At 49.5% G+C, this 23,024-nt stretch overlaps 1 protein-coding gene across 3 annotated transcripts in view; it reads right to left on the minus strand.

The window, feature by feature from the left end:
- The window catches only part of LOC140418106 (disks large-associated protein 2-like), a 1,176,606-nt gene that overhangs the window by 42,229 nt on the left and 1,111,353 nt on the right, over window positions 1-23,024 (minus strand). For all 3 annotated transcript variants that reach the window (XM_072501530.1, XM_072501537.1, XM_072501527.1), the window contains 2 exons: window positions 20,788-20,882; window positions 8,981-9,405 (listed from right to left, as the gene is read on the minus strand). In XM_072501530.1, coding sequence (XP_072357631.1) covers window positions 8,981-9,405; window positions 20,788-20,882 — 520 coding nt within the window. The remainder of the gene's footprint in view (window positions 1-8,980; window positions 9,406-20,787; window positions 20,883-23,024) is intronic.

The following is a 23,024-nucleotide window of genomic DNA, read 5'->3' on the forward strand; positions in this document are numbered from 1 at the left end:
CGTGCAGACTCCGGGTGCCGCCATCTTGTCCCGCGGACGCCATGTGCAATGGATAGCCGCTGCCATTTTGTCCACCCCCAGCCATGTGCAACAAATGGGCGCCGCCATTTTGGATGGACTCCCAGGACCCCAGCTCGGCTGACCACATACCGCCCGAAGAATTCATTCAACTGCTGCCACGAGTAGCCTCGGTGACCCTGGACCAGTCTCGGCCCTGAACACTATCGACAGCTACGACGACGGTGCTTATCAATGGGCATGAAACGTCCTGCCTAATCGACTCTGGGAGCACAGAGAGCTTCATACACCCCGACACGGTAAGACGCTGTTCTCTCCCCATCCACCTCGTTAATCAAAAAAGCTCCCTGGCCTCCGGATCTCACTCAGTAGAGATCAAGGGGTTTTGTGTAGCTAACCTCACAGTCCAAGGAAGGGAGTTCAAAAACTACCGACTCTACGTCCTTCCCCACCTCTGCGCGGCCACACTCCTGGGGTTGGATTTTCAGTGCAACCTTCAAAGTCTAACTTTCAAATTCGGCGGCCCTATACCCCCCTCACTGTCTGCAGCCTCGTGACCCTCAAGGTCGATTCGCCTTCCCTGTTTGCGAACCTCACCCCGGATTGCAAACCTGTCGCCACCAGGAGCAGACGGTATAGTGCCCAGGACCGGATCTTTATTAACGGTTACTGAAGGAAGGTGTCATTGACGCTAGCAACAGCCCCTGGAGAGCTCAAGTAGTGGTTGTAAAGACCGGGGAGAAGCATAGGATCGTCATCGACTACAGTCAGACCATCAACAGAATTACACAGCTCGACGCGTACCCTCTCCCCCGCATATCCGACCTGGTCAACAGGATTGCGCATTACAAGGTCTTCTCCACGGTGGATCTTAAGTCCGCCTACCACCAGCTCCCCATCCACACTAGTGAGCGCAAATACACTGCCTTTGAAGCAGATGGGCAGCTCTACCACTTCTTAAGGGTTACCTTCGGTGTCTCCAATCTCGTTTCTGAGGTTATTGATCATGCATCAGCGGGATCTCGTGAGATATCGCAATGGGGGGACCTAAATTTGCAGATTCAAGTGAGCAGTCAGGCTTACTTGAATGTGTTGACACCGGATCTTCAGCAACGGGATTGAATTCCCTCAGCTCGGCGAGGCACCATTTAGCATTGGCCTCCACAAATGTGGAACTACACTTGGAGGAGTTTCCCAGGCGGCTGGAGGCCCCTGGGTGTTGACCTCTGGGCAGGGTGGTACACTGCCACTGTTGATGCCACCTGAGCACCTTGGCACTGGAACCATGGGAGTGCTACCTTGGAACCCTGGCAATGCCATGAGGGTGCCACCCTGTCCTGCCAGGTGGCACTGCCAGGTTGGAAAGGGAACAGCCAGGGTGCAAGGCCAGCAGTGCACAGGTGGCCTCTTGTTTGTGCTGGGGATCGGGTCTAGGGATACCCTGCCCTTATGAGGGGGGCTTGAGGAGCCCTAATGGGTAAGTTGGAGCATTGGGTGGGTTCGGAGTGTGTATTGGGGGACGTTGAGACATTCATGAACCATTTTTAAATGGCACCCTGATCTCTTCTGCACTTGCGAGCGGAGCTCCTCAGTGCAGGAAATGAAGGTAAGTGTGGCCTAGGCAGGGCCCGAAAAAAGAAGAGTCCCATTTAATAGTGGAGTAGTTCTCGGCACTGCCAGTGCTGGGAAACACCCTGCTAAATGTGACAGCAAAGGGACTCTTCTATTCATGTTAAATCACGCCCAGAGGAAATGGAAATGGTAGTAATCATGGCTAAGGAGGGTGCTGATCACTTCCATTTACATTCCCTTTGTCTTCTTGTCCACGGCATCTCTGTCAATCTCCATCTATCGGTGGCCCTCGATCCAACCCCCACTGGCCCACACCACTCATCCCCCCCCCCCCCCCCCCCCCCCTCCACCCCACCACCCCCACAACAGTACAAATACCATCCAATTTCCAATTCTCTCTCGCTCTGACAAAGAGTCACCCAGATCCGAACATTGGGCGCGATTTAACTAAATAGGAGCCCCCGATGCGGCCCCCCCAAGCCCCAACTCACCATGAGGGGGGTCCCGGGCCACCCCACAATTTCCCCAACACTCGCGCAATTCACCCCCAGCAGATTCGCCACCGTGTGAAAAATGCCAGCTTGGCACCTTGGCTGTACCAACCTGCTACCCTGGCATCTGGACACCTTGGCAGTGACAGGATGGCACTCAGGTGGCACTGCCAGGGTGCCAGACTGGCACTGCTGGTGCCAGGGTGCCCAGGTGGCACCAGCAGTGCCAGGGTACCACACTACCCAAAGGGGAGCCCCTGGGGGCCTCCGATCTCCTGGGAGACCCATGAGTGCCGTTCCGTCTGGTCCAGTACTGAATGGCGCTCATGCGAGGTCTCCGAGGTGAAGGGGATAGATTTGCCAAAAAGTCATCCCACCCATTCACATCGCAACATCTTGCGAATTCACATTACATCTCTCACTCGAACGACGGAGGTTGAGGGGCGACCTGATAGAGGTCTACAAAATTATGAGGGGCATAGACAGGGTGGATAGTCAGAGGCTTTTCCCCAGAGTAGAGGGGTCAATTACTAGGAGGCATAGGTTTAAGGTGCGAGGGGCAAGGTTTAGAGGAGATGTACGAGGCAAATTTTTTACACAGAGGGTAGTGGGTGCCTGGAACTCGTTGCCGGAGGAGGTGGAAACAGGGACAATAGTGACATTTAAGGGACATCTTGACAAATACATGAATAGGATGGGAATAGAGGGATACGGACCCCGGATGTGCAGAAGATTTTCGTTTAGACGTGCTGCATGGTCGGCGCAGGCTTGGAGGGCCGAAGGGCCTGTTCCTGTGCTGTACATTTCTTTGTTCTTTGTTCTTTATGAGGCATTGCAAGCTGGGTAGATCCTGGGAGCAGGGTCCCCCGGCTTCTATCGGCCATGTTGTGCTGTGGTGAGCTGCTTTTCCGGCGCACTGTAGCTATTCGATCGCGCCTCTTGTGTGCAGTTTTGGTCGCCTTATCTGAGGACGTATGTTCTTGCTCTAGAGGAAGTGCAGTGAAGGTTTACCAGACTGATTCCTGGGATGGCAGGACTGACGTATGAGGAGAGATTGAATTGGATAGGATCATAGACGCTGGAGTTCAAAGAATGAGAGGGGATCTTATATAAAGCTATAAAATTCTAACAGAACGGGACAGGGTAGATGCAGGAAGAATGTTCCTGATGGTGGGTGTGCCCAAAACCAGGGTTCAGAGTCTGAGGACACGGTGTAGACCACTTAGGACAGAGATGAGGAGAAATTTCTTCACCCAGAGAGTGGGCAGCCTGTGGAACACGTTACCACGGTAAGTAGTTGAGGCCAAAACATTGATTTTTTTCAAGAAGCAGTTAGATATAGCACTTTGGGCGAAGAGCATCAAAGGATATGGGGGGAAAGTGGGACTAGGCTATTGAGTTGGATGATTAGCCATTATCATAATGAATGGCGGAGCAGGTTCAAAGGGCCGAATGGTCTCCTGCTCCCATTTTCTATGTTTCTATGTGGAAAGGATGTTTACTTCTGTGGGAGAATTTAGAACTAGGTGGGAATGTGGGGTTGAGATTACAAACAGGTCAGCCTTGATCTTATAGAATGGGAAAGTAGGCTCAAGAGGCCGAGTGGTCTACTTCTGTTCCTAATTCTGATATATGTATGTTTGCCTGTGAATTACTGTTGGCAAGATCGCCACAGAAACAATTTTAAATTTCAGTGCAATTCCTTCACCAGCCTGATCCAGATAAGTTTGGGTCTTAAGTTCTAATCTAAGTGGGGCAGCGAGAGAACATAATACACAGGTAAACCAAAAGAGCAATACCTATGCATCTTCTAGTGACAGTGTGTAAAGCATTCTGGGCAAAGGCCTCGAATGGATTGACTAAATTCACTATCATCAGGGAGGTTCTAAGTGTTGAAAGTTAAAAAAGTAACCAGAAAGAAGTATCATGAAGGTGGGTGAAAATTATAGACAGTAGAAATACCTTGTGAACACTTTTTATTCAATCAAGGTATATTTCTGAATATTACAAACATAAGAACATATTGAATGTGAAGGACAAGAAATAGGTCTCTGGTCCATCCAGTCTGTCCCACATAATTTATCATATATTGTGAGGTGGGGTAGGGGGACACATCAATTGGGAGTGCCCTATGTGCATCGTATCAAGATGTCACCCCTCCTTTGTTCCTCCTGCCTGGCTTCCAAATCCTAAACCCGCCCTCTCCCTGAGGTGCCTGATCTTATCCCAGTCTAAAACCTCTGGATCAACCTCACTCTGGTGACCATTGCAACTTCTTTGTGGAGATGTTTGCAGTCTTTGGTAGTACCCACTTCTGAATTTTGGCACAGCTGGAACTACTAGAGCTGCCAGCCAATATGGTCGACCAGATGTTCTTGGGGTCTGGACTTCCTTTCCACTGAGCAACAGATGTTCAACCTGATTATATGGCCCCAAGCATTTTGTCGCTGTGTGGTAGGCTTTCTGTTCATGACTGACTTTTATTCTGGGGCTGGGTGGAGGGGTCGGGGAGTTAACAGTTCACGCCGATGATCTTGCATCAGAAATGAAGAGTTGGAGATGAAACAGGTTTTAAATATGTACAGATGGAGGGAAAGAGGGTATTGGTGGATGAACAAAAGGGAAGGTCTAAGTGAGGGTGGAATTAGTGCAGGAGAGATTAATTTACAAAAGGGCTGATAGTGCAAGGCCAACGGAGATAGTAGTGGAACAAGCAAGGAAACAAAACATAGGGCTTGAAGAAGTGTAAATGGATCCGGGGCCATGTTTTGAAATTGTTGAACTGAATGTTACTACAAAGGCTATGGGCCCTGACAATATCCCGGCAATAGTACTGAAAACTTATGTTCCACAACTTGCCGCACCCCTAGCCAAGCTGTTCCAGTACAGCTACAACATTGGCATTTACCCAACAATGTGAAAAATTGCCCAGGTGTGTCCTGTTCACAAGAAACAGGACAAATCCAACCCAGCCAATTACCGCCCTATCAGTCTACTTTCCATCATCAGCAAAGTGGTGGAAGAGTCATCAACAGTGCTATGAAATGGCACTTACTCAGCAATAACCTGTTCACGGACACTCAGTTTGGGTTCCACCAGGGTCACTCAGCTCCTGACCTCATTATAGCCTTGGTTCAAACATGGACAAAAGAGCTGAATGCCAGAGGTGAGGTGAGGGTGACTGCCCTTGACATCAAGGCAGCATTTGAGCCCTAGCTAAACTGGAGTCAATGGGAATCAGGGGGGAAACTCTCCGCTGGTTAGGGTCATACCTGGCACAAACGGAGATAGTTGTGGTGGTTGGAGGTCAATCATCTCAGTTCCAGGATATCACTGCCGGAGTCCCTCAGGGTAATGACTTCGGCCAAACCATCTTCGGCTGCTTCATTGATGACCTCCCTTCCATCATAAGGTCAGAAGTGGGGATGTTCACAAATGACTGCACAATGTTCAGCACCATTTGTGACTCTTCAGATAATGAAACAGTCCACGTCCAAATGCAGCAAGACCTGAACAGTATCCAGGCTTGGGCTGACAAGTGGCAAGTTACATTCGCGCCACACATGTGCCGGGCAAAATGTCCATCACCTATAAGAGAGGATCTAACCATCGCCCCTTGACATTCAATGGTATTACCATCACTGAATCCCCCCCAGTCAACATACTAGCGGTTACATTTGATCATAAAATGAACTGGACTAGCCATATTAATACTATAGCTACCAGGGCAGGTCAAAGGTTAGGAATCCTATGGCGAGAAACTCACCGCCTGACCCCCAAGAAGCCTGTCCACCTTCTACACGGCACAAGTCAGGAGTGTAATGGAATACTCTCCGCTTGCCTGGATGAGTGCAGCTCCAACAACACTCAATACTATGGCGGCACGGTGGCACAGTGGCTAGCAGACTCCATGGGTCGGTGCAGACTCCATGGGCTCCTTCTGCATTGGAGGGTTCTATGGGATTCTAAGAAGCTCAACACCATCCAGGACAAAGCAGCCCGCTTGATTGCTCCTCCTTCCACAAACATTCAAACCCCCCACCACCGACAAACAGTGGCAGCTGTGTGTACCATCTACAAGATGCACTGCAGTAACTCACCAAGGTCCCTTAGACAGCACCTTCCAAACCCATGACAACTGTCATCGAGAACAACAAGAGCAACAGAGACCTGGGAATCCCATCACCTGGAGGTTCCCATTCAAATCAGGATGGTGAGTGACTTGGAGTGGAACCTCCAAAATCCTGGAACTCCCTCCCTAACAGCACTGTAGGTGCACCTACACCTCAGGGCTTGTAGCGGTTCAAGAAGGCAGCACACTAGCACCTTCTGAAGGGCAACTAGAGATAGACAATGATGTCCGCATTCCATAAATTAATTTTTAAAAATGTGAAATCTGGAAGGCCATGAAGTGTTCAATCAAAAGATGGAGATGCTGTTCTTTGAACTTAGATTATCCATCTATGAAACAGTCTATGAGGCCAAGAATAGATGGTCAGAGTGGGCGTGGAGTGGAAAATTAAAATGACAGGTGATTGGAAGCTTGGTCTCACACTTGTGTACTGAGCAAGATGTTCCACAAAATGATCATCCAATCTACATTTGGTCTCCCCAGTATAGAGGAGATTGCTTTATGAGCAGTAAATACAGGATATTGCATTGAAAGAGGTTCAAGAATATTGTTGATTCACCTGGAAATAGTGTTTGAGGCTCTGGACAGTGGGAAGGAAGGGGGTGAAGGGGCAGCTTTTCTATCTTGTGCACTTGCATGAGAAACCCACTGATTTACACAGCTACCCTGACACCAGTTCCGCCCACATCCTTTTGTAAGCACTCTACTCCATTCTCACAATTTTCCCAATGGTCGTGTTCTGACAATGCTGCATTCCACACCGGTGCTTGCTATATGTATTATTCCATCCATGGTTGACCATGTCTTTGACTGTGCCTGTCCCACTTCCCTCAACTCTGCTCTCACCTCTTTGCCTCGCTCCCAGAGCAATTCTCACCTTCCACCCCACCAGTCTCCACGGAACATCCTCTGCCACTTCTACCACCTTCAGTGCAATGCTCCCACCATACGCATCCTCCTTTCCCCTTTCAGCTTTCCGAATGGACCATTTCCTTGGCGACATCCTGGCCAACTATTCAATCGCCCCCTCACTCCCCCTTCATCTGTCATGACACATTCCTCTGAAAGGTTTAAACGTGGGAAAAGAACAAGGAGATGTAACATCTGCTCTTTTATTCCCACCCTTCATGTTGCCCAGGGCCCCAAACACTCATTGTGGGTGAAACAATAATTTACAATTTTTAAATTTATCATACTGTATATGCTGCTCACAATGCAGTCTGCACTACATTGGGCAGATTGCGTGATCGCTTTGTGGAATGCCTTTGTTCAGTTCATAAGCGCGACCCAGAGTTACTGGTTGCCTATGATTTTAATTCTCTTCTCTGTTGCTCTGACTTCTTTCTCCTCGGTCACCGGTACTGTTCCATGTCTGCTCAAGGAAGAGTATCTCTTCTTTCCATTGGATATATTACCTATAATCTTCTGCACTCAATTTCAAATCACAACGATGATCGCTATTTTGTCAGATGGCAGCTGTTAGTCATGATTCTACTTTACCCATTTACCCCCCCATCCAAACCCATCTTTTGCACATTTTCTTGTCCCATTGTCACTCTATGTGGTCTTATGCCATCATCCCTTTTGTCATTTCATCTCTCCTATCTTCCATCCTATCACTGGCAGCACGGTAGCACAAGTGACTGCACTGTGAAGCCACAGTGCCACGGTCTCAGGTTCGATTCCCCGCAGGGTCACTGTCTGTGCAGAGTCTGCACGTTCTCCCCGTGTCTGCATGGGTTTCCTCCGGGTGCTCCGGTTTCCTCCCACAACCCAAAGATGTGCAGGTTGGGTGGATTGGCCATGCTAAATTGCCCTTAGTGTCCAAAAAAGGTTAGGAGGAGTTATTGGGTTACGGGGATAGGGTGGAAGTGAGGGCTTAAGTGGGTCAGTGCAGACTTGATGGGCCAAATGGCCTCGTTCTGCACTGTATGTTCTATGACCTTCCCTTTTGTTCTTTCCCCACTCCTCTCTTTTCCAGTCTCTGCAGTTGCTTACAACCTGTTACAACCCTAGTTTTTTCCAGTTCTTTAAAAAAAAATTTAGGGTACCCATTTTGGGTTGTGGGGGCGAAACCCACGCAAACACGGGGAGAATGTTGAAACTCCACACGGACAGTGACCCAGAGCCGGGATCAAAACTGGGACGTCGCCGCCGTGAGGCCGCAGGGCTAACTCACTGCGCCACCGTGCCGCCCTGCGTTTTCCAGTTCTGATGAAACCATTAACTCTGAGCGGGATCGTCCGGCTGTTCACGCCGGTGGGATCTTCAGGTCCCGCCGATGGTCTACCCCCGCCGCAGGTTTCCTGGCGGTTTGGGGTAGATTCAATGGGAAATCCCATTGACATCAGCGGGACCAGAAGATCCCGCCGCCGACCAATGGCGGCCGCCTTCCGTCACTGAGAAACACACCGCCGGGAGGCCAGAGAACTTCGCCCTCTGTTTCTCTCTCCACAGCTGCTGCCTGACCTGCTGAGTAGTTCCAGAATTTTCTGTTGCTACTTACGAATAAGTGGTCCGGTCAGCTCTACTGGCTAGATGGCTGGCGATGTTGTTCAGAATAGTGGCAGTAGCGAAGTTCAATTCCCGTTCTGGGTAAGGTAGACCTGGGGCCTACCACCTTGCTGCTGCCCCTGAGAGTGGAACACAGTGGCAAGCCACTCCTGACAAATACTGCCAAGGAAACAGCTCAGGATAAAACATCAGCAGACAATGAGCCTTCAGGCACAGCACACATGGAATGGAAAGGATTGACGAATAGGCTCACCCTCTTCAGGTAGGTCATTCTCCTCAGCCTCTCTCTCCATCTGCTGACACCATCCTTCCAATCGCTCTACTTCTGCCTGCAGCAGTTTGATAAACCAATCACCATCTCGGTGGCATGGAGATATTCTGCCAGGATCTGGGAGACTGTGAACACTGGACTCCCCCCAGTGGTCTTGGCGCTGGGTGTCAGCACTGTCATAGCACATTCTGTAATCTTCCTTGTACGCCCACTGTCCTTGTGTGTGAACAGTTCTGAATGATGTGTACTCATTGGAATGCTCTGGCTCTGAGGAATGCCGCTCAAATGATTGGCCAAACTGAAAACCCTTGTCCTCTGTGCTCACACACAGCCGAGGGATACCCTCCAATTCAAGGTCCGCCTGTACGCTAGTAGTCACACTGTTTGAACGCTTAAACCGGGCATGTCTAGAAGAAAAGAAAGTACAAACAATTAGCATGCAAAGCACAATACCTTTTGGCATTTTTCCCACTCCCATTTTGTGCCCTCCTCCCCCTGAAGGTGAAGCCCCACCCATCGGATGGTACAGGTTTGGAGGCTCAGGCAGTCACCCCCTGGCTCCCACCTCCCACCATATGCCTCAGTTTTTATGTACAAGTCTAGATCACGTAAGACATGGCAATCAAACCTGATCAGTTTCTCACACAATATCCACACGTGTACATTTTACACCAGATAGCTAAGAATGGGATTCTAGGTCGACTTGCTTAGCTCTTTGTAGCACCGTCAATATGACGCGAGGCAGGTTGAGGTAATGTCAATTGAAGGCTTTATTAAGCAGAACTTTATCCCCAGCAGCGTAGTTACAGAATGCAACTGCTGAGGGAAATGGAGGGAAAAACTGGGTTCTTATACCGGCATTTCTGGGTGGAGTCCAGTAGGTGGCAGATCCTGGTATCAGGACCTGACATCCCTCCACCAATAGCCTGTCGACACGTGGTGTACCGTATTACCCCTAATACATACCACCACATTCACCCCTTGTTGAAAAAAACCCGGCGGGATGGTGGTTCGCATGGTGGTAGGGGTTTACAGAGTCGGTACTGTGCCGTAACTTTGAACAAAACACAAAATTATCGCTTCAACTGGGCCAACGGGCCAAACAGGGTCGGCATGATGCCATAACTATAACAAGACACAATAACTGAAAACTGGGCCAACGGGCCAAACAGGGTCGGCATGATGCCATAACTATAACAAGACACAATAACTGAAAACGTTGAGAGTTAAAGTGATTCGATGAGCCGGATGGGCGCCCTGGTCATCCTTTCCGATCGTCTCGGGCGTGGTGGTGATGGCGCTGGCTCGAGTCCCGTCGACTCTGGGAGCGTAGCGCTGTCCCCTATGTCCTTACTCCTGGGCGGGTCTGGGAGGAGAACCAAACCCCCCGGGAAGGGCGTGGCTGCGGGATGAACCGGCAGGAGTGAGGAGGTGGTGATTGGCGTTGGGGGGGTGTGGGTAGCTCCGGCGGGCGCCAGATCTCGCAGGGAGACCGTGTCCTGTCGCCCATCGGGGTACTCCACATAGGCGTATTGCGGGTTGGCGTGAAGGAGATGCACCCGTTCCACCAACGGATCTGACTTGTGCACCCGCACATGTTTCCGGAGCAGAATGGGTCACGGAGCTGCTAGCCAGGTCGGAAGTGGCGTTCCAGAGGAGGACTTCCTAGGAAAGAGGAGGAGGCGCTCGTGAGGCGTTTGATTCATGGTGGTGCACAGCAGGGACTGGATAGAGTGAAGGGCATCCGGGAGGACTTCCTGCCAGCGGGAAATTGGGAGGCTCCTAGATTGGAGGGCCAGCAGGACGGCCTTCTAGACCGTTCCATTCTCCCTTTCTACCTGCCCGTTCCCCCGGGGGTTGGAACTGGTCGTCCTGCTCGAGGCTATGCCCCTGCTGAGCAGGAATTGACGCAGTTCATCACTCATAAAGGAGGACCCCTGTCGCTATGGATATAGTCGGGGAAACCGAACAGTGTAAAAATGGTACCGAGGGCTTTAATGACCGTGGACGCGGTCATGTCGGGGCAGGGGATGGCGAAAGGGAAACGGGAGTATTCGTCAACGACATTCAGGAAGTACGCGTTGCGATCGGTGGAGGGGAGGGGGCCTTTGAAATCCAAACTGAGGCGTTCAAAGGGTCGAGAGGCCTTAACCAGGTGCGCTCTATCTGGCCTGGAAAAGTGCGGTTTGCACTCAGCGCAGATCTGGCAGTTTCTGGTGACTGTTCGGACGTCCTCGCCGGAGTAAGGGAGGTTGCGGGCCTTAAGGAAGTGGTAGAAACGAGTGACCCCTGGGTGGCAGAGGTCCTCGTGGAGGGCTTGTAGACAGTCCACTTGTACATTGGCACATGTGCCGCGAGATAGGGCATTGGATGGCTCGTTCAGCTTTCCGGGACCATACAAGATCTCATAATTGAAGGTGGAGAGTTCGATCCTCCACCGCAAGATCTTGTCGTTCTTGATCTTGCCCCACTGTGCATTATCGAACATGAAGGCAACCGACCGTTGGTCAGTGAGGAGAGTGAATCTCCTACCGGCCAGGTAATGCCTCCAGTGTCGCACAGCTTCCACTATTGCTTGTGCCTCCTTTTCCACTGAGGAGTGGCGGATTTCTGAAGCATGGAGGGTTCGGGAGAAGGAGGCCACGGGTCTGCCTGCTTGGTTGAGGGTGGCCGCCAGAGCTACATCCGATGCGTCGCTCTCGACCTGGAAGGGGAGGGACTCGTCGATGGCGCTCATCGTGGCCTTTGCAATATCCGTTTTGATGCGGCTAAAGGCCTGGCGTGCCTCTGTCGTCAGGGGAAAAGTAGTGGACTGGATTAGTGCACGGGCCTTGTCTGCGTACTGGGGGACCCACTGGGCGTAATAAGAAAAGAAGCCCAGGCAACGTTTCAGGGTTTTGGCACAGTGGGGGAGAGGGAACTCCATGAGGGGGCGCATACGTTCAGGGTCGGGGCCTATCACTCCATTACGCAGTACGTAGCCCAGGGTGGCTAGACGATCGGTGCGGAACACGCATTTTTCTTTGTTGTAAGTGAGGTTCAGGGCGTGAGCGGTCTGGAGGAATTTTTGGAGGTTGGCGTCATGGTCCTGCTGGTCGTGGCCGCAGATGGTGACGCTGTCGAGATACGGGAACTTGGCCCGTAAACCGTGCTGGTCAACCATTCGGTCCATCTCTCGTTGGAAAACCGAGACTCCATTCGTGACGCCGAATGGAACCCTTAAAAAGTGGTATAACCGCCCGTCTGCTTCGTAGGCAGTATAGTTGCAGTCACCGGGACGGATGGGGAGCTGGTGGTAGGTGGACCTGAGGTCCATGGTGGAAAAGACCTTGTACTGTGCAATCCGATTGACCATGTCGGATATGCGGGGGAGAGGGTACGCATCTAGCTGAGTGTACCTGTTGATGGTCTGACTATAGTCGATGACCAACCTGTTTCTTCCCGGTCTTAACAACAACCACCTGGGCTCTCCAGGGACTGTTGCTAGCCTGGATGATGCCTTCCTTCAGCAGCCTCTGGACATCGGACCGGATAAATGCTCGGTCCTGGGCGCTGTACCGTCTGCTCCTTGTGGCGACGGGTTTGCAATCCGGTGTGAGGTTCGCAAACAAGGAAGGCGGTTCAACCTTGAGGGTCGCGAGGCCGCAGACAGTCAGTGGGGGTATAGGGCTGCCAAATTTAAATGTTAAACTCTGGAGGTTGCATTGGAAGTCCAACCCTAGGAGTGTGGGTGCACAGAGATGGGGAGGACATACAGCTGGTAATTTTGGAACTCCCTCCCCTGCACCGTTAGGTTAGCGATGCAGAACCCCGTGATCTGAACGGAGTGGGATCCCGGCGCAAGGAAAATTTTCTGGGTGCTCGGCCGAATTACGTGGGAACAGCGCCTTACCGTGTCCGGATGAATGAAGCTCTCCCTGCTCCCAGAGTCGATAAGACACGGCGTCTCGTAGCCATTCACTAGGACTGTAGTGGTTGCAGTCTGGAGCGTCCGGGGTCGCGACTGGTCGAGGGTCGTCGAAGCCAGGCGTGGTTGTTGAAGTTGAGCATCGTAATCAGGCAGTATGTGGCCGTCTGTGTCGGGGTCCTTCAGCCAAGATGGCGGCGTCCACGGATCGAGCGCCGTCGGGGGTGGACAAAATGGCTGCGCCCATCTCTCCCTCGTGGCGCCGGGGTCCAAAATGGCGGCGTCCGTTGGTCACACGTGGATCGCTGGGGGGGCTGGGTCTGTGGTCCCGTTTCTTCCCCAGAGATAGCGGCGACCCTGCGGGACTTGCAAACCGTCGCGTAGTGGCCTTTCTTCCTGCAGCTTTTGCAGGTAGCCGCGCGGGCCGGGCATCGCTGCCGAGGGTGTTTCGGCTGGCCGCAAAAATAGCAGCCGGGCCCCCCCGGTTGGTCTGGTGTTTTGGCCGTGCAGGTTTGCGGGGGTGGGGGGGGGGTGTCGGAGAGTTGACCGCAGCGGGGGTCCACGGAGCCCAAGGGGCTGTAGTGCGGTCGGGGGCGTAGGCGCGGGCGTTACGCGAGGCCACATCGAGGGATGCTGCCAGGGCCCGAGCTTCTGTAAGTCCCAGAGATTCTTTCTCCAGAAGCCTCTGGCGGATCTGGGAAGAGGCCAAACCTGCCACATACGCATCGCGGACCAGGAGCTCTGTGTGTTCACTCGCTGTTACCGCCGGGCAGTTGCAGTTTCGACCCAGGATCTGCAGGGCGTTATAAAACTCATCCAGCGATTCCCCCGGAAATTGCCGTCATGTTGCGAGCTGGTAGCGAGCAAAAACCTGGTTGGTGGGCCAGATGTAGATATCCTTCAGCGCGGCGATGGCACCGGTGAAACCATCCTCGTCCTCGATAAGGGAGTAGACGTCAGGACTCACCCTGGAATAGAGGACCTGCATCTTTTGTTCGTCAGTCGGTGTGCCGGGGGCCGTTCGGAGGTAGCCCTCAAAGCATGCCATCTAGTGTTTGAAGATAAGAGGCCGAGTTAGCTGCTTGGGGTGCGATGCGCAGGCACTCCGGGGTGATTCGGAGCTCCATGTTCCCACGTCGTTTTCTTCAATTTAAATTCTGCTTAATAAATTGTAGCACCGTCAATATGATGCGAGGCAGGTTGAGGTAATGTCAATTGAAGGCTTTATTAAGCAGAACTTTATCCCCAGCAGCGTGGTTACAGAATGCAACTGCTGAGGGAAATGGAGGGAAGAACTGGGTTCTTATACCAGCATTTCTGGGTGGTGTCCAGTAGGTGGCAGATCCTATCAGGACCTGGCAGCCCTCCACCAATAGCCTGTCGACACGTGGTGTACCGTATTACCCCTAATACATACCACCACACTCTTTGGCCAGTGGAACCGAGGAAACTGTAGGGCGGCATACCACTGTTATCAATTAATTCAGTGCAGACCAAAATTAACTCAAATCTGGGGCACGATAGTCCGACCCCCTACCGGGTCGGAGAATCACCAGGGGCTGACGTGTATTCCGCCCCCGCCGTGTCCCAAATTCTCCGGCACCAGAGATTCGTTGGGGGCGGGAAGCGCGCCGTGCCGGTCGGCGGGGGTGGGAATCGCTCCGTGCCGGTTGGCGGGCCCACCCCCGGCGATTCTCTGGCCCGCAATGGGCTGAAGTCCCACCGCTATCAACCCTCTCCCGCCGGCGAGGATTAAACCACCTTTTGAACGGCAGGACAAGGAGGCGCGGGGCAGGCCCCGGGGTCCTGGGGGGGGGGGGGGGGGGCACGTGGCGATCAGGCCCCGGGGGTTTCCCCACGGTGGCCTGGCCCGCGATCGGGGCCCACCGGTGGGCTTGTGCCGTGGGGGCACTCTTTTTCTTCCGCCTTCGCCATGGTCTTCACTATGGCGGAGGCGGAAGAGACCCTTTCCCCTGTGCATGCGCGGGGATGACATCAGCAAACACTGACGCTCCCACGCATGCGTTGCCCGGCGAAGACCTTTCAACGCCGGCTGGCGTGGCGCCAAATGCCTTTCCCGCCAGCCGGCGGAGCGGAAACCACTCCGGCGTGGGCCTAGCCCCTCAAGGTGAGGGCTTGGCCCCTAAAGGTGCGGAGACTTCCGCACCTTTGAGGCGGCCCGACGCCGGAGTGGTTCCCGCCACTCCATTATGCCAGAACCCCCCGCCCCGCCGGGTAGGGGGGAATCCCGCCCCTGGTCTTGGTCACTAAGGCTCAGTACCATGCTAGGCAGTGCACTTTTCTCATTGAGCCATTTTAGACTGCTGGTCACAAGAAAGGTAACCAGAATAAATGGGAGCCTTCACTGAAACCTATGGGGCCGGATTTCCATCTCCCAGTGGAGGTGTGAAGTGGGTTGTGAAAGTTTCTTTTTGCACTGGAGAAGCAATTTTCCACTGCTTTCCCAACCCCATACTATTATCCTGGTTAGACGGGAAGGTTTTGAGTGGAAAGCTTACACACAATTCTTGTGAGGTCAGGATCCCCATCGTGAGGACCACACAAAAATTGTATTTCCTACTGAACACTATTTTTGTGTGCTGGCTTGGGTTTTCTAAGCCCTAGAATATCCCATCTCATTGGAGAGTTTGTGACCACTGGGGGAAGCCTGTTGAAAAGTTAGGAACATGTGGAAAGGTAAGTGTAAACTGGTTTGCCACCTTTAGATGCCACAATTAGATGCCATATTTTAATGTAGTTATGTTTTTCATGTAGTAATTCATGCTAGTGATCCGTCCAACAGGATTGTCCCTTGCTTTGAATAATTGTTATGCTTCACGGTACTTTTCCAATTGTCCAAAGTGCCACAATGCATTTAACAATGGGGTGACATTTAGGGAGCCTTGAATCTATTTTGGGAGCTAAGTTGCTAAGTTAGTGAACTAGGGTGAGCTTTCCAATTGGCCCGCCGATCTCACCACACTCCTCACGTACCCATTGCGGGATTGCAAAATGCACTGCAACACCTAACTCCTGTAAAGAAAGATTCTCAGGCAAAATCACATGGGTCAGGTATGCATTTTGGAAAGTGCGAAAGTGCGCAGATTAGTTTTCCCGAATATCCAGGTCACAAAGCATTTACTGACTATCCCACTGCATTCCTCCCATGCGGAAAAGTGGCTGAATGTCAATGGGATTTCCCATCGTAACCACCCCACATCGCCGTGAAACCCACTGGCAGGGCTGCGTTGCTGGCGAGACAATTGAATCGCAATGACTGGAGTCTCACAGCCCTCATTTCCTCAACAAGTTCTCAAATTTGACTTAATTTATGGAAATCCATTCTGGTTGTCCTTAATCAACCCATGTCTGTGTGACTATTGATTTTATTTCTCTGGAAACTCTTGATATTTGGCTGACTACTCTACATACTTTACATACTTGATTGATCTTTCGCACTATTTTAGAACAGAAATATTACAGTTCTCCAGCACAACTTCCACATTTAAGAATGTTTGAAAAATTGTGTTCCGAGACCGTCAAATTAAATCTCTGGCTTCCCTAAGGAGTCTAAGGACTCAGTGGCTTTTCCACCAATCTTTTTAGGACATTTGTTTTATTAATAGTTATCCCAACCAATTGCTCTACCTCGTCATCCTCCTGTACCCATTAATATGCAGTATTGTAAGCTTCTGTGAAAATCGAGGTATGGTGGCACCTTTCCTTTGTCCTCCATAAGTGGACCTCTGTTTTTATTTCCATTTATCCTAGTTTTTATTGAAGTATTCTTTTACTTCTTATGCATTTATAAACGTATGCTGGGACATGCACCTGGAAGAAATAACTAGTACAGGCAGAACAAGGCCAGGGTGGGATCAGAGGGAGAACAAACCAGAAAGTTAATCTACTGACGCAGAGAGAGCCAGGATTAGAGGTGATCAGGGCATGGGCCTATTCTGGGCAATTCAGACAGAACATCTTTCATCTGTTTCTCGCCCCACTGGTGCTTTCTAACCGGTTGAGTATTTCCAGCATTTTCTGTTTTGAGTTCAGATGCTCAGCGACTGAATCATTATGCTTTTGTGTTCGGATAAATTGAGTTTTGCTGACATTCGGCAGGAGAATGTTTCCACTCATACGGATCTTAATACCGGCCAAGCAATGGGAAAAGAAAAATAGCAATAGCCTTGGGGTAGGCAGAGGAGGTGGAGGAGGAGATGATGAATGTCAGTCGTGTAACACGTGGAGGCAGAATTTTATTTCTGAAATCTTCCCTTGTCACACTGAGAGGTTCAGCCGGCAACATGGTTCTGGGAATGCATTTCTGTAATCAGTATGATGAAGGACTGCGCATTACATAACTCTCGCTGATGATCATTCCACACTGGTGGGGAACCGGAGAAATGAATCCTCCGACTTGCTGCAGAGAATGTTTTATTTCACAGCTGGATGGGAAAATGATTCCTTGAAGGAAGACACTAATCACCCATGAAAACTATCACTGTGGGATGGCAGCAAGGCTGAAGAGAACTCCATATCTGCCTGGGCTTAAGGAAAGCATCTGGGGACTAATAGACTTTAAATGACTCGCATGAATCAGCGAATGGGTGCCAGCAGGTGAGCAGATATACTCCTCTTTATATCGACTGTGCTGATAAAATGGGAAATACAAAGTGTTCCAAATGGAAATTGGAGGATCATAATCTCGATCAAATCTATCGAGAGTCGAATTTGCCTCTATGCCGTCTTTACTGGTGCTGTGATTTGCAACATTATTACAATCCGAGGACCACCTATTGCAATAAAAGGGGCCACTGCCGCCCTCCAGTGGTCTTGTGGGCAAATTCAGCAGTGAACCATGGTCAACTGCTCTGGATTCCCGCACTATGCTGGATTTATTGGTCTCAGCCAGCACAGCAGGGTCACAGATTATAGGGCAGCAATTGGGTGTGTGATTTTTGTATGAAATTGTCGTATTTTATACTTTTTACAGTAATATTATTAAAACCTGGATTGAGATGCACGCAGACAGCATGGCTGCTAGAGCTGTGAATAAAGTGTCATAAAAGTGATATAATCATTGATTTGCAGGTGAAGTATTATGTCAATAGACCTTGAGAACCATTTACTTGTTTACAGATTGCTAGCTAATGAAATATTGTCTTTGTTTGAAGGACCCCTGGGGTGTAGATAATTTATGAGGGGTGTTGTGTTTGGTCAACGAACATCTTGCAAGAAGAGACAAAATAACGCCTTATGCTTTGGGTACAGATGATGTAGTTGATGGGAGGAGCCAAGTCTGTCTGAAAAAGTCAGTCGGTCCTGGAACTCTCATTGGAACAGAGGTGTTTCAGTTTGGTCCTGAAAGGTTCTCCCTCCAAAGATTCTGCACAGGGAAAAACAAGTAGAAACCTGGTTGTTGACTTTATTCATGAGTGGTATGTGAAATATGTTGGTTTGCCTCATTGGTATATAGTGGCAAGTATAGGAAGTAAGTCAAGGTTTTCTTTTTTACTTAAGAACTGTTGTAACTGTTAACTGCAAATATATTTCTTTGGTGCTAATGTGGTTAATTCTGTGTTTAAATTAAAGTTTGTTTAAACATAAAAGATAAATATTGATCGGTGTTATCACTCTTCTGATGCAGTAACATTTCCTCACAGTTTTACAAATTGAAAATAGTTGGATTCTCGTCTGGGGTCCTAACAGATATTACACTTGGTATTGGTACCATGGCTCGGCAGGGCAGAAAACAAAATTAGGTTGGGATTCAGACAGCTATCCATTACTTCTTACTGGATTGTGTGCACGTATGAACATTTGATGGGTGGCACGGTGGTGCAGAGGTTAGCACTGCTGCCTCACGGTGCTGAGGACCCGGGTTTGATCCTAGCTCCGGATCACTGTCCGTGTGGGATTTGCACATCCTCCCTGTGTTTGCATGAGTCTCACCCCCAGAAGCCAAAGATGTGCAAGCTAGTTGGATTGCCCACACTGAATTACCCCTTAATTGGAAAAAAAAAATTAGGTATTCTAAATTTATTTTAAAGAATGAACATTTGATGAGGACAGGTTCAGGTTTGGCTAAGATGGACTGCTGCCTTCAATTGTCCAGCTTGAACAACAGTAATGGCTTCACTTGAGTTTGGCACTAGGGCCACTGCCTGATACCAGTGGAACTCACACCCCAGAGTTAAGAGAGAACCTTTCGAAGAGGCAGCATAAAAATGGTGGGACAATTGAAACAAAAATGAAACAGAATTCTGTTAGTTAAAATGAGAACACTAATGCCATCACGTATCAAATCTTAACATAATAAACACAGCGATTTACTGATCCTGCACTCCCAGAAAGGGAGTCATGTTTGAAGGGAGTGTGAATCACAGGTATGATTACAATAAAACAATAGTAATTTGCTGGTCAACCCTATCTTTGAGTGTTGGATTGGCAAATTTGCCCAATGGATTCGATAAAACAGGGGGAATTCCCAGGAATCCTAGGACGCCGCTCCAACGCCGGTCCAACGATTCTCCAGCAACCGGAGAATCGGCACCAATGGTGCCGGCGCGGCACCAGTTGGGGGCCGCTCAACGCGCCCCGCCCCCCCGGCGATTCTTCCCACGCGATGGGCCAAGTGCCCGGTGAGTTCGGCCGAGTCCCTCAGGTGTCATTCTCGTGTGGTCCTACCCAGTGGGACCTCGCCGTTTTGGCTGCAGGGGGTGGCCTGGTGGGGGGGAGGGGGGATCCGACTCCAGGGGGGGCCTCTACGGTGGGGGATCGGGGCCTACCGATTGGCGGGTGGGCTTATCCCGGTGAGGGCCTAGGTTCGTCCGCGCCGGGCCCCTGTAGGTCTCCGCCATGTTGCGTCAGGGCCGGCGCGGAGACGGCAACCCACGAGCATTTGCAAACTCGCGCCATCCATGCCGCGCATGCGCGAACTTGTGCTGGTCGTGGCGCGCATGCGCGAACTCGCGCCGGCTGTGCTCGCACCTGTATTGGCAGCTGGAGCTGCGTGAAGCGCTCCAGTGCTGAGCTGGCCCCCTGTGCATCGCAGGATTGCTGATCCTAGGGGCTAGATGACGCCATCGTAAAATGCTCCAGCGTTTACAACGGCGTCAACACTCAGCCTCAGGTTTGGAGAATCCAGCCCAACATTTGGCAAACCCAATGTGACTGCTTAGAAATGCAAGAGGAGCCAATATATTATACTGTGTTAGGTGTAAATTGTATAACCTGATGGAAATGGCATTTGTTACCTGTTAGCTACAATCAAGATTATTGAAATTTTTTTTAATAGAGTATCCAATTATTTCTTTTTCCAATTAAGAGGCAATTTAGCGTGGCCAATCCACCTACCCTGCACATCTTTGGGTTGTGGGGATGAAACCCACGCAGACATGGGGAGAATGTGCAAACTCCACACGGGCAGTGACCCAGGGCCGGGATCGAACCTGGGACCTCAGCACCGTGAGGCGGCAGTGCTAACCACTGCGCCACCATGTCGCCCTATCATCAAGAAGAAATTATGCTAAATCATAATCTCCATGTGTTTGAGACATTTTCATAGGACACAGAAAATAAGACTTTAAAATTGAAATGCGAGTTAAGTTTTTTTATTCAGTGAGTTACTCTGATTTTGAGTGAACTGTCTGGCAGGGTGGTGAAAGCAGATTGAAAAGTAACTTTCAAAGGGAGTTACATACATACTTGAAGTGAAATGGATGTATGGTCATGAAGGAGGGAGCAGGACTAATTGAATTGTTCTTTGAAAGAGCTGGCATGGACACAATGGATCAAATGACCTTCTGATCTGTACGACTCTATGATTCGATGAGTAATAAATGAGTGGTCATGTCTTGTTAAATTAAGATGATGGACTTACCGTTTACTCTCTTCAACCTGCACTCCAATAGAATGGAACTCTCGAAGGCCTTTGCTGTCTGTGTCAGAATCAGTCATAGTCTCTGAACTATCGACCTGATACATTAAAAGACAATGACATTTTGTTATCACTTCTGCACCACACTAAACTGGTCAAGAACAAGGAACAACTTTATCAGGCATGACTAACCTGAGAAAATTGATTTTGAAAACAATGGATTGTACAATGAGATGTCATTCACCTGTGCATTTACATAAATGACAAAGATAAAGCACTTTTAGTTTGGGATTTTTATTTTATTCCGTTTCCATGGTGCACAGTACACACAGAGTTAAAATTAAGATTAACTTAAAGATAAAAAAAACAAGATAGGTATTTTTATTGATAGATCTCAGGGAGGCATACATGCGTAAACTTGACTCTGTACCCGCTTGCTTGCAGTTATAAATTGCAGTTAAGTTAAAAATGCCATTACTAATATGTGTTAACTTGATTCTTTGACAATAGTCTGGTAGAACGGGATAGCATGCTCCTCAGGTAGAGGATCCAGCCATTCAAACTGAAACAGTAACACCTTTTGTGTATATTTTGAAGTACGTGCTTAATTGACAATGCTGATTGAATTTGAGATACATTTGTACATTTCTTTTATTCTGGTATATCTTGAAAGCGATTTTATGGTGTATTTGCAGCTGATGTCCTTAACCATTCTAAAGCCATTTTAGAAAGGGACAGACAAAGGACTACTTTGGTCAGCAGCACAACCACCTGGTAAGCAATGAACGCTAAACTTTAGGCCCAGATTATAGTGAAGGATAACAAGACAAATGACAGCAACTTATATACATATTGCGCATTAAATGTAATGAAACATTTCACTTTCACAATGAAACAAAGTATGACACCAAGCCACATATGTCACATGACCAAAAGCATGGTCAAAGTGGTAGGTTTTAAGGAGTGTCCTGAGGAAGAAAGTGACGTAGAGAGATGTAGGATTAAGAGAATTCCGGCGCTTGGGACCTACACAACTAATGGAATGGCCATTAATAATGTAGCATTTATAATTGGGAATGCACGAAAGCCCAGCATTAGAAGAACACATATTTCAGAATGTGCAGCTGGGGGAAATTGCAGAGATAGGGAAGGGCAAGTCTATGAGGGATTTTAAAATAAGCAGAAGAATTTTAAGTCAAGTTGTTGCTTTTCCTGGAGCCAGTTTAAGTCAGTGAGCACAGGAGTGACAGGGGACAGACTTGCTGCAGGTTATGACACAGGCAGCTGAGTTTAAATGACCTCAAGTATACTGAGGGCTGAACCTGGCAGGCCAGTCCAGAGTGTATCGAAATAATCAAGCCTAGAGGGTAATAAAGGCAGGAATGAGGGTTTCAGCAGCAGATAAGCTATGACAGGGCAAAGGTGGACGATGTTATGGAGGTGGAAACAGGTTGTCTTGGTGATAGCACAAATAGATGAGGTCAGAAACTCATCTGGGGATCAAATGCAATACCAAAGTTGCAAACAGACTGGTTTAATCTCAGACTGTTGCCAGGGACAGGGGTGGAATCAGTAGCTAGGGAACAGAGTTTGGAGTGGGAACAAAAAACAATGGCTTCAGCCTTCCCAATATTTTATTGGAGGAAATTTCTGCTCATCTAGTACTGGATGTCGGACAAGCAGTCTGATATTGTGGCAAGTTGAGGGAGGTGATGGTGAGGTAGATTTGGGTCTCCTCAGCATATATACGAAAACTAATGTTGTACTTTCGAATGGTGTCACTGAGGGATAACATTGAGGAACAGGAAAACCATTTTTGTTATTGATATGCTGAGGAAGAGCAGTAAATTCTGAATTACTGTAATTCTATTGCTGGTAGCCAATATGTTCATTTATTTATGCATAGTTTAGCACTTTTTAGCCAAATCTACATTCTAACCGTGTTTATGCTTTTCATTGTGCCACATGATATTTTTTAAAATAAATTTAGAATATCCAATTCATTTTTTCCAATTAAGGGACAATTTAGTGTGGCCAATTCACCTACCCTGCACATCTTTGGGTTGTGGGGGTGAAACCCACGCAAAACGGGGAAAATGTGCAAACTTCACATGGATAGTGACCCAGAATCGAACCTGGGACCTCGGTGCCATGAGGAAGCAGGGCTAACCCACTGTGCCACCGTGCTGCCCCATGCCATATGATATATACAGAGTGCCTAAATAGAAAGGTAAAAGTTC

Source organism: Scyliorhinus torazame, chromosome 1, assembly GCF_047496885.1.
Source record: "Scyliorhinus torazame isolate Kashiwa2021f chromosome 1, sScyTor2.1, whole genome shotgun sequence".
Lineage (NCBI taxonomy): Eukaryota > Metazoa > Chordata > Chondrichthyes > Carcharhiniformes > Scyliorhinidae > Scyliorhinus > Scyliorhinus torazame.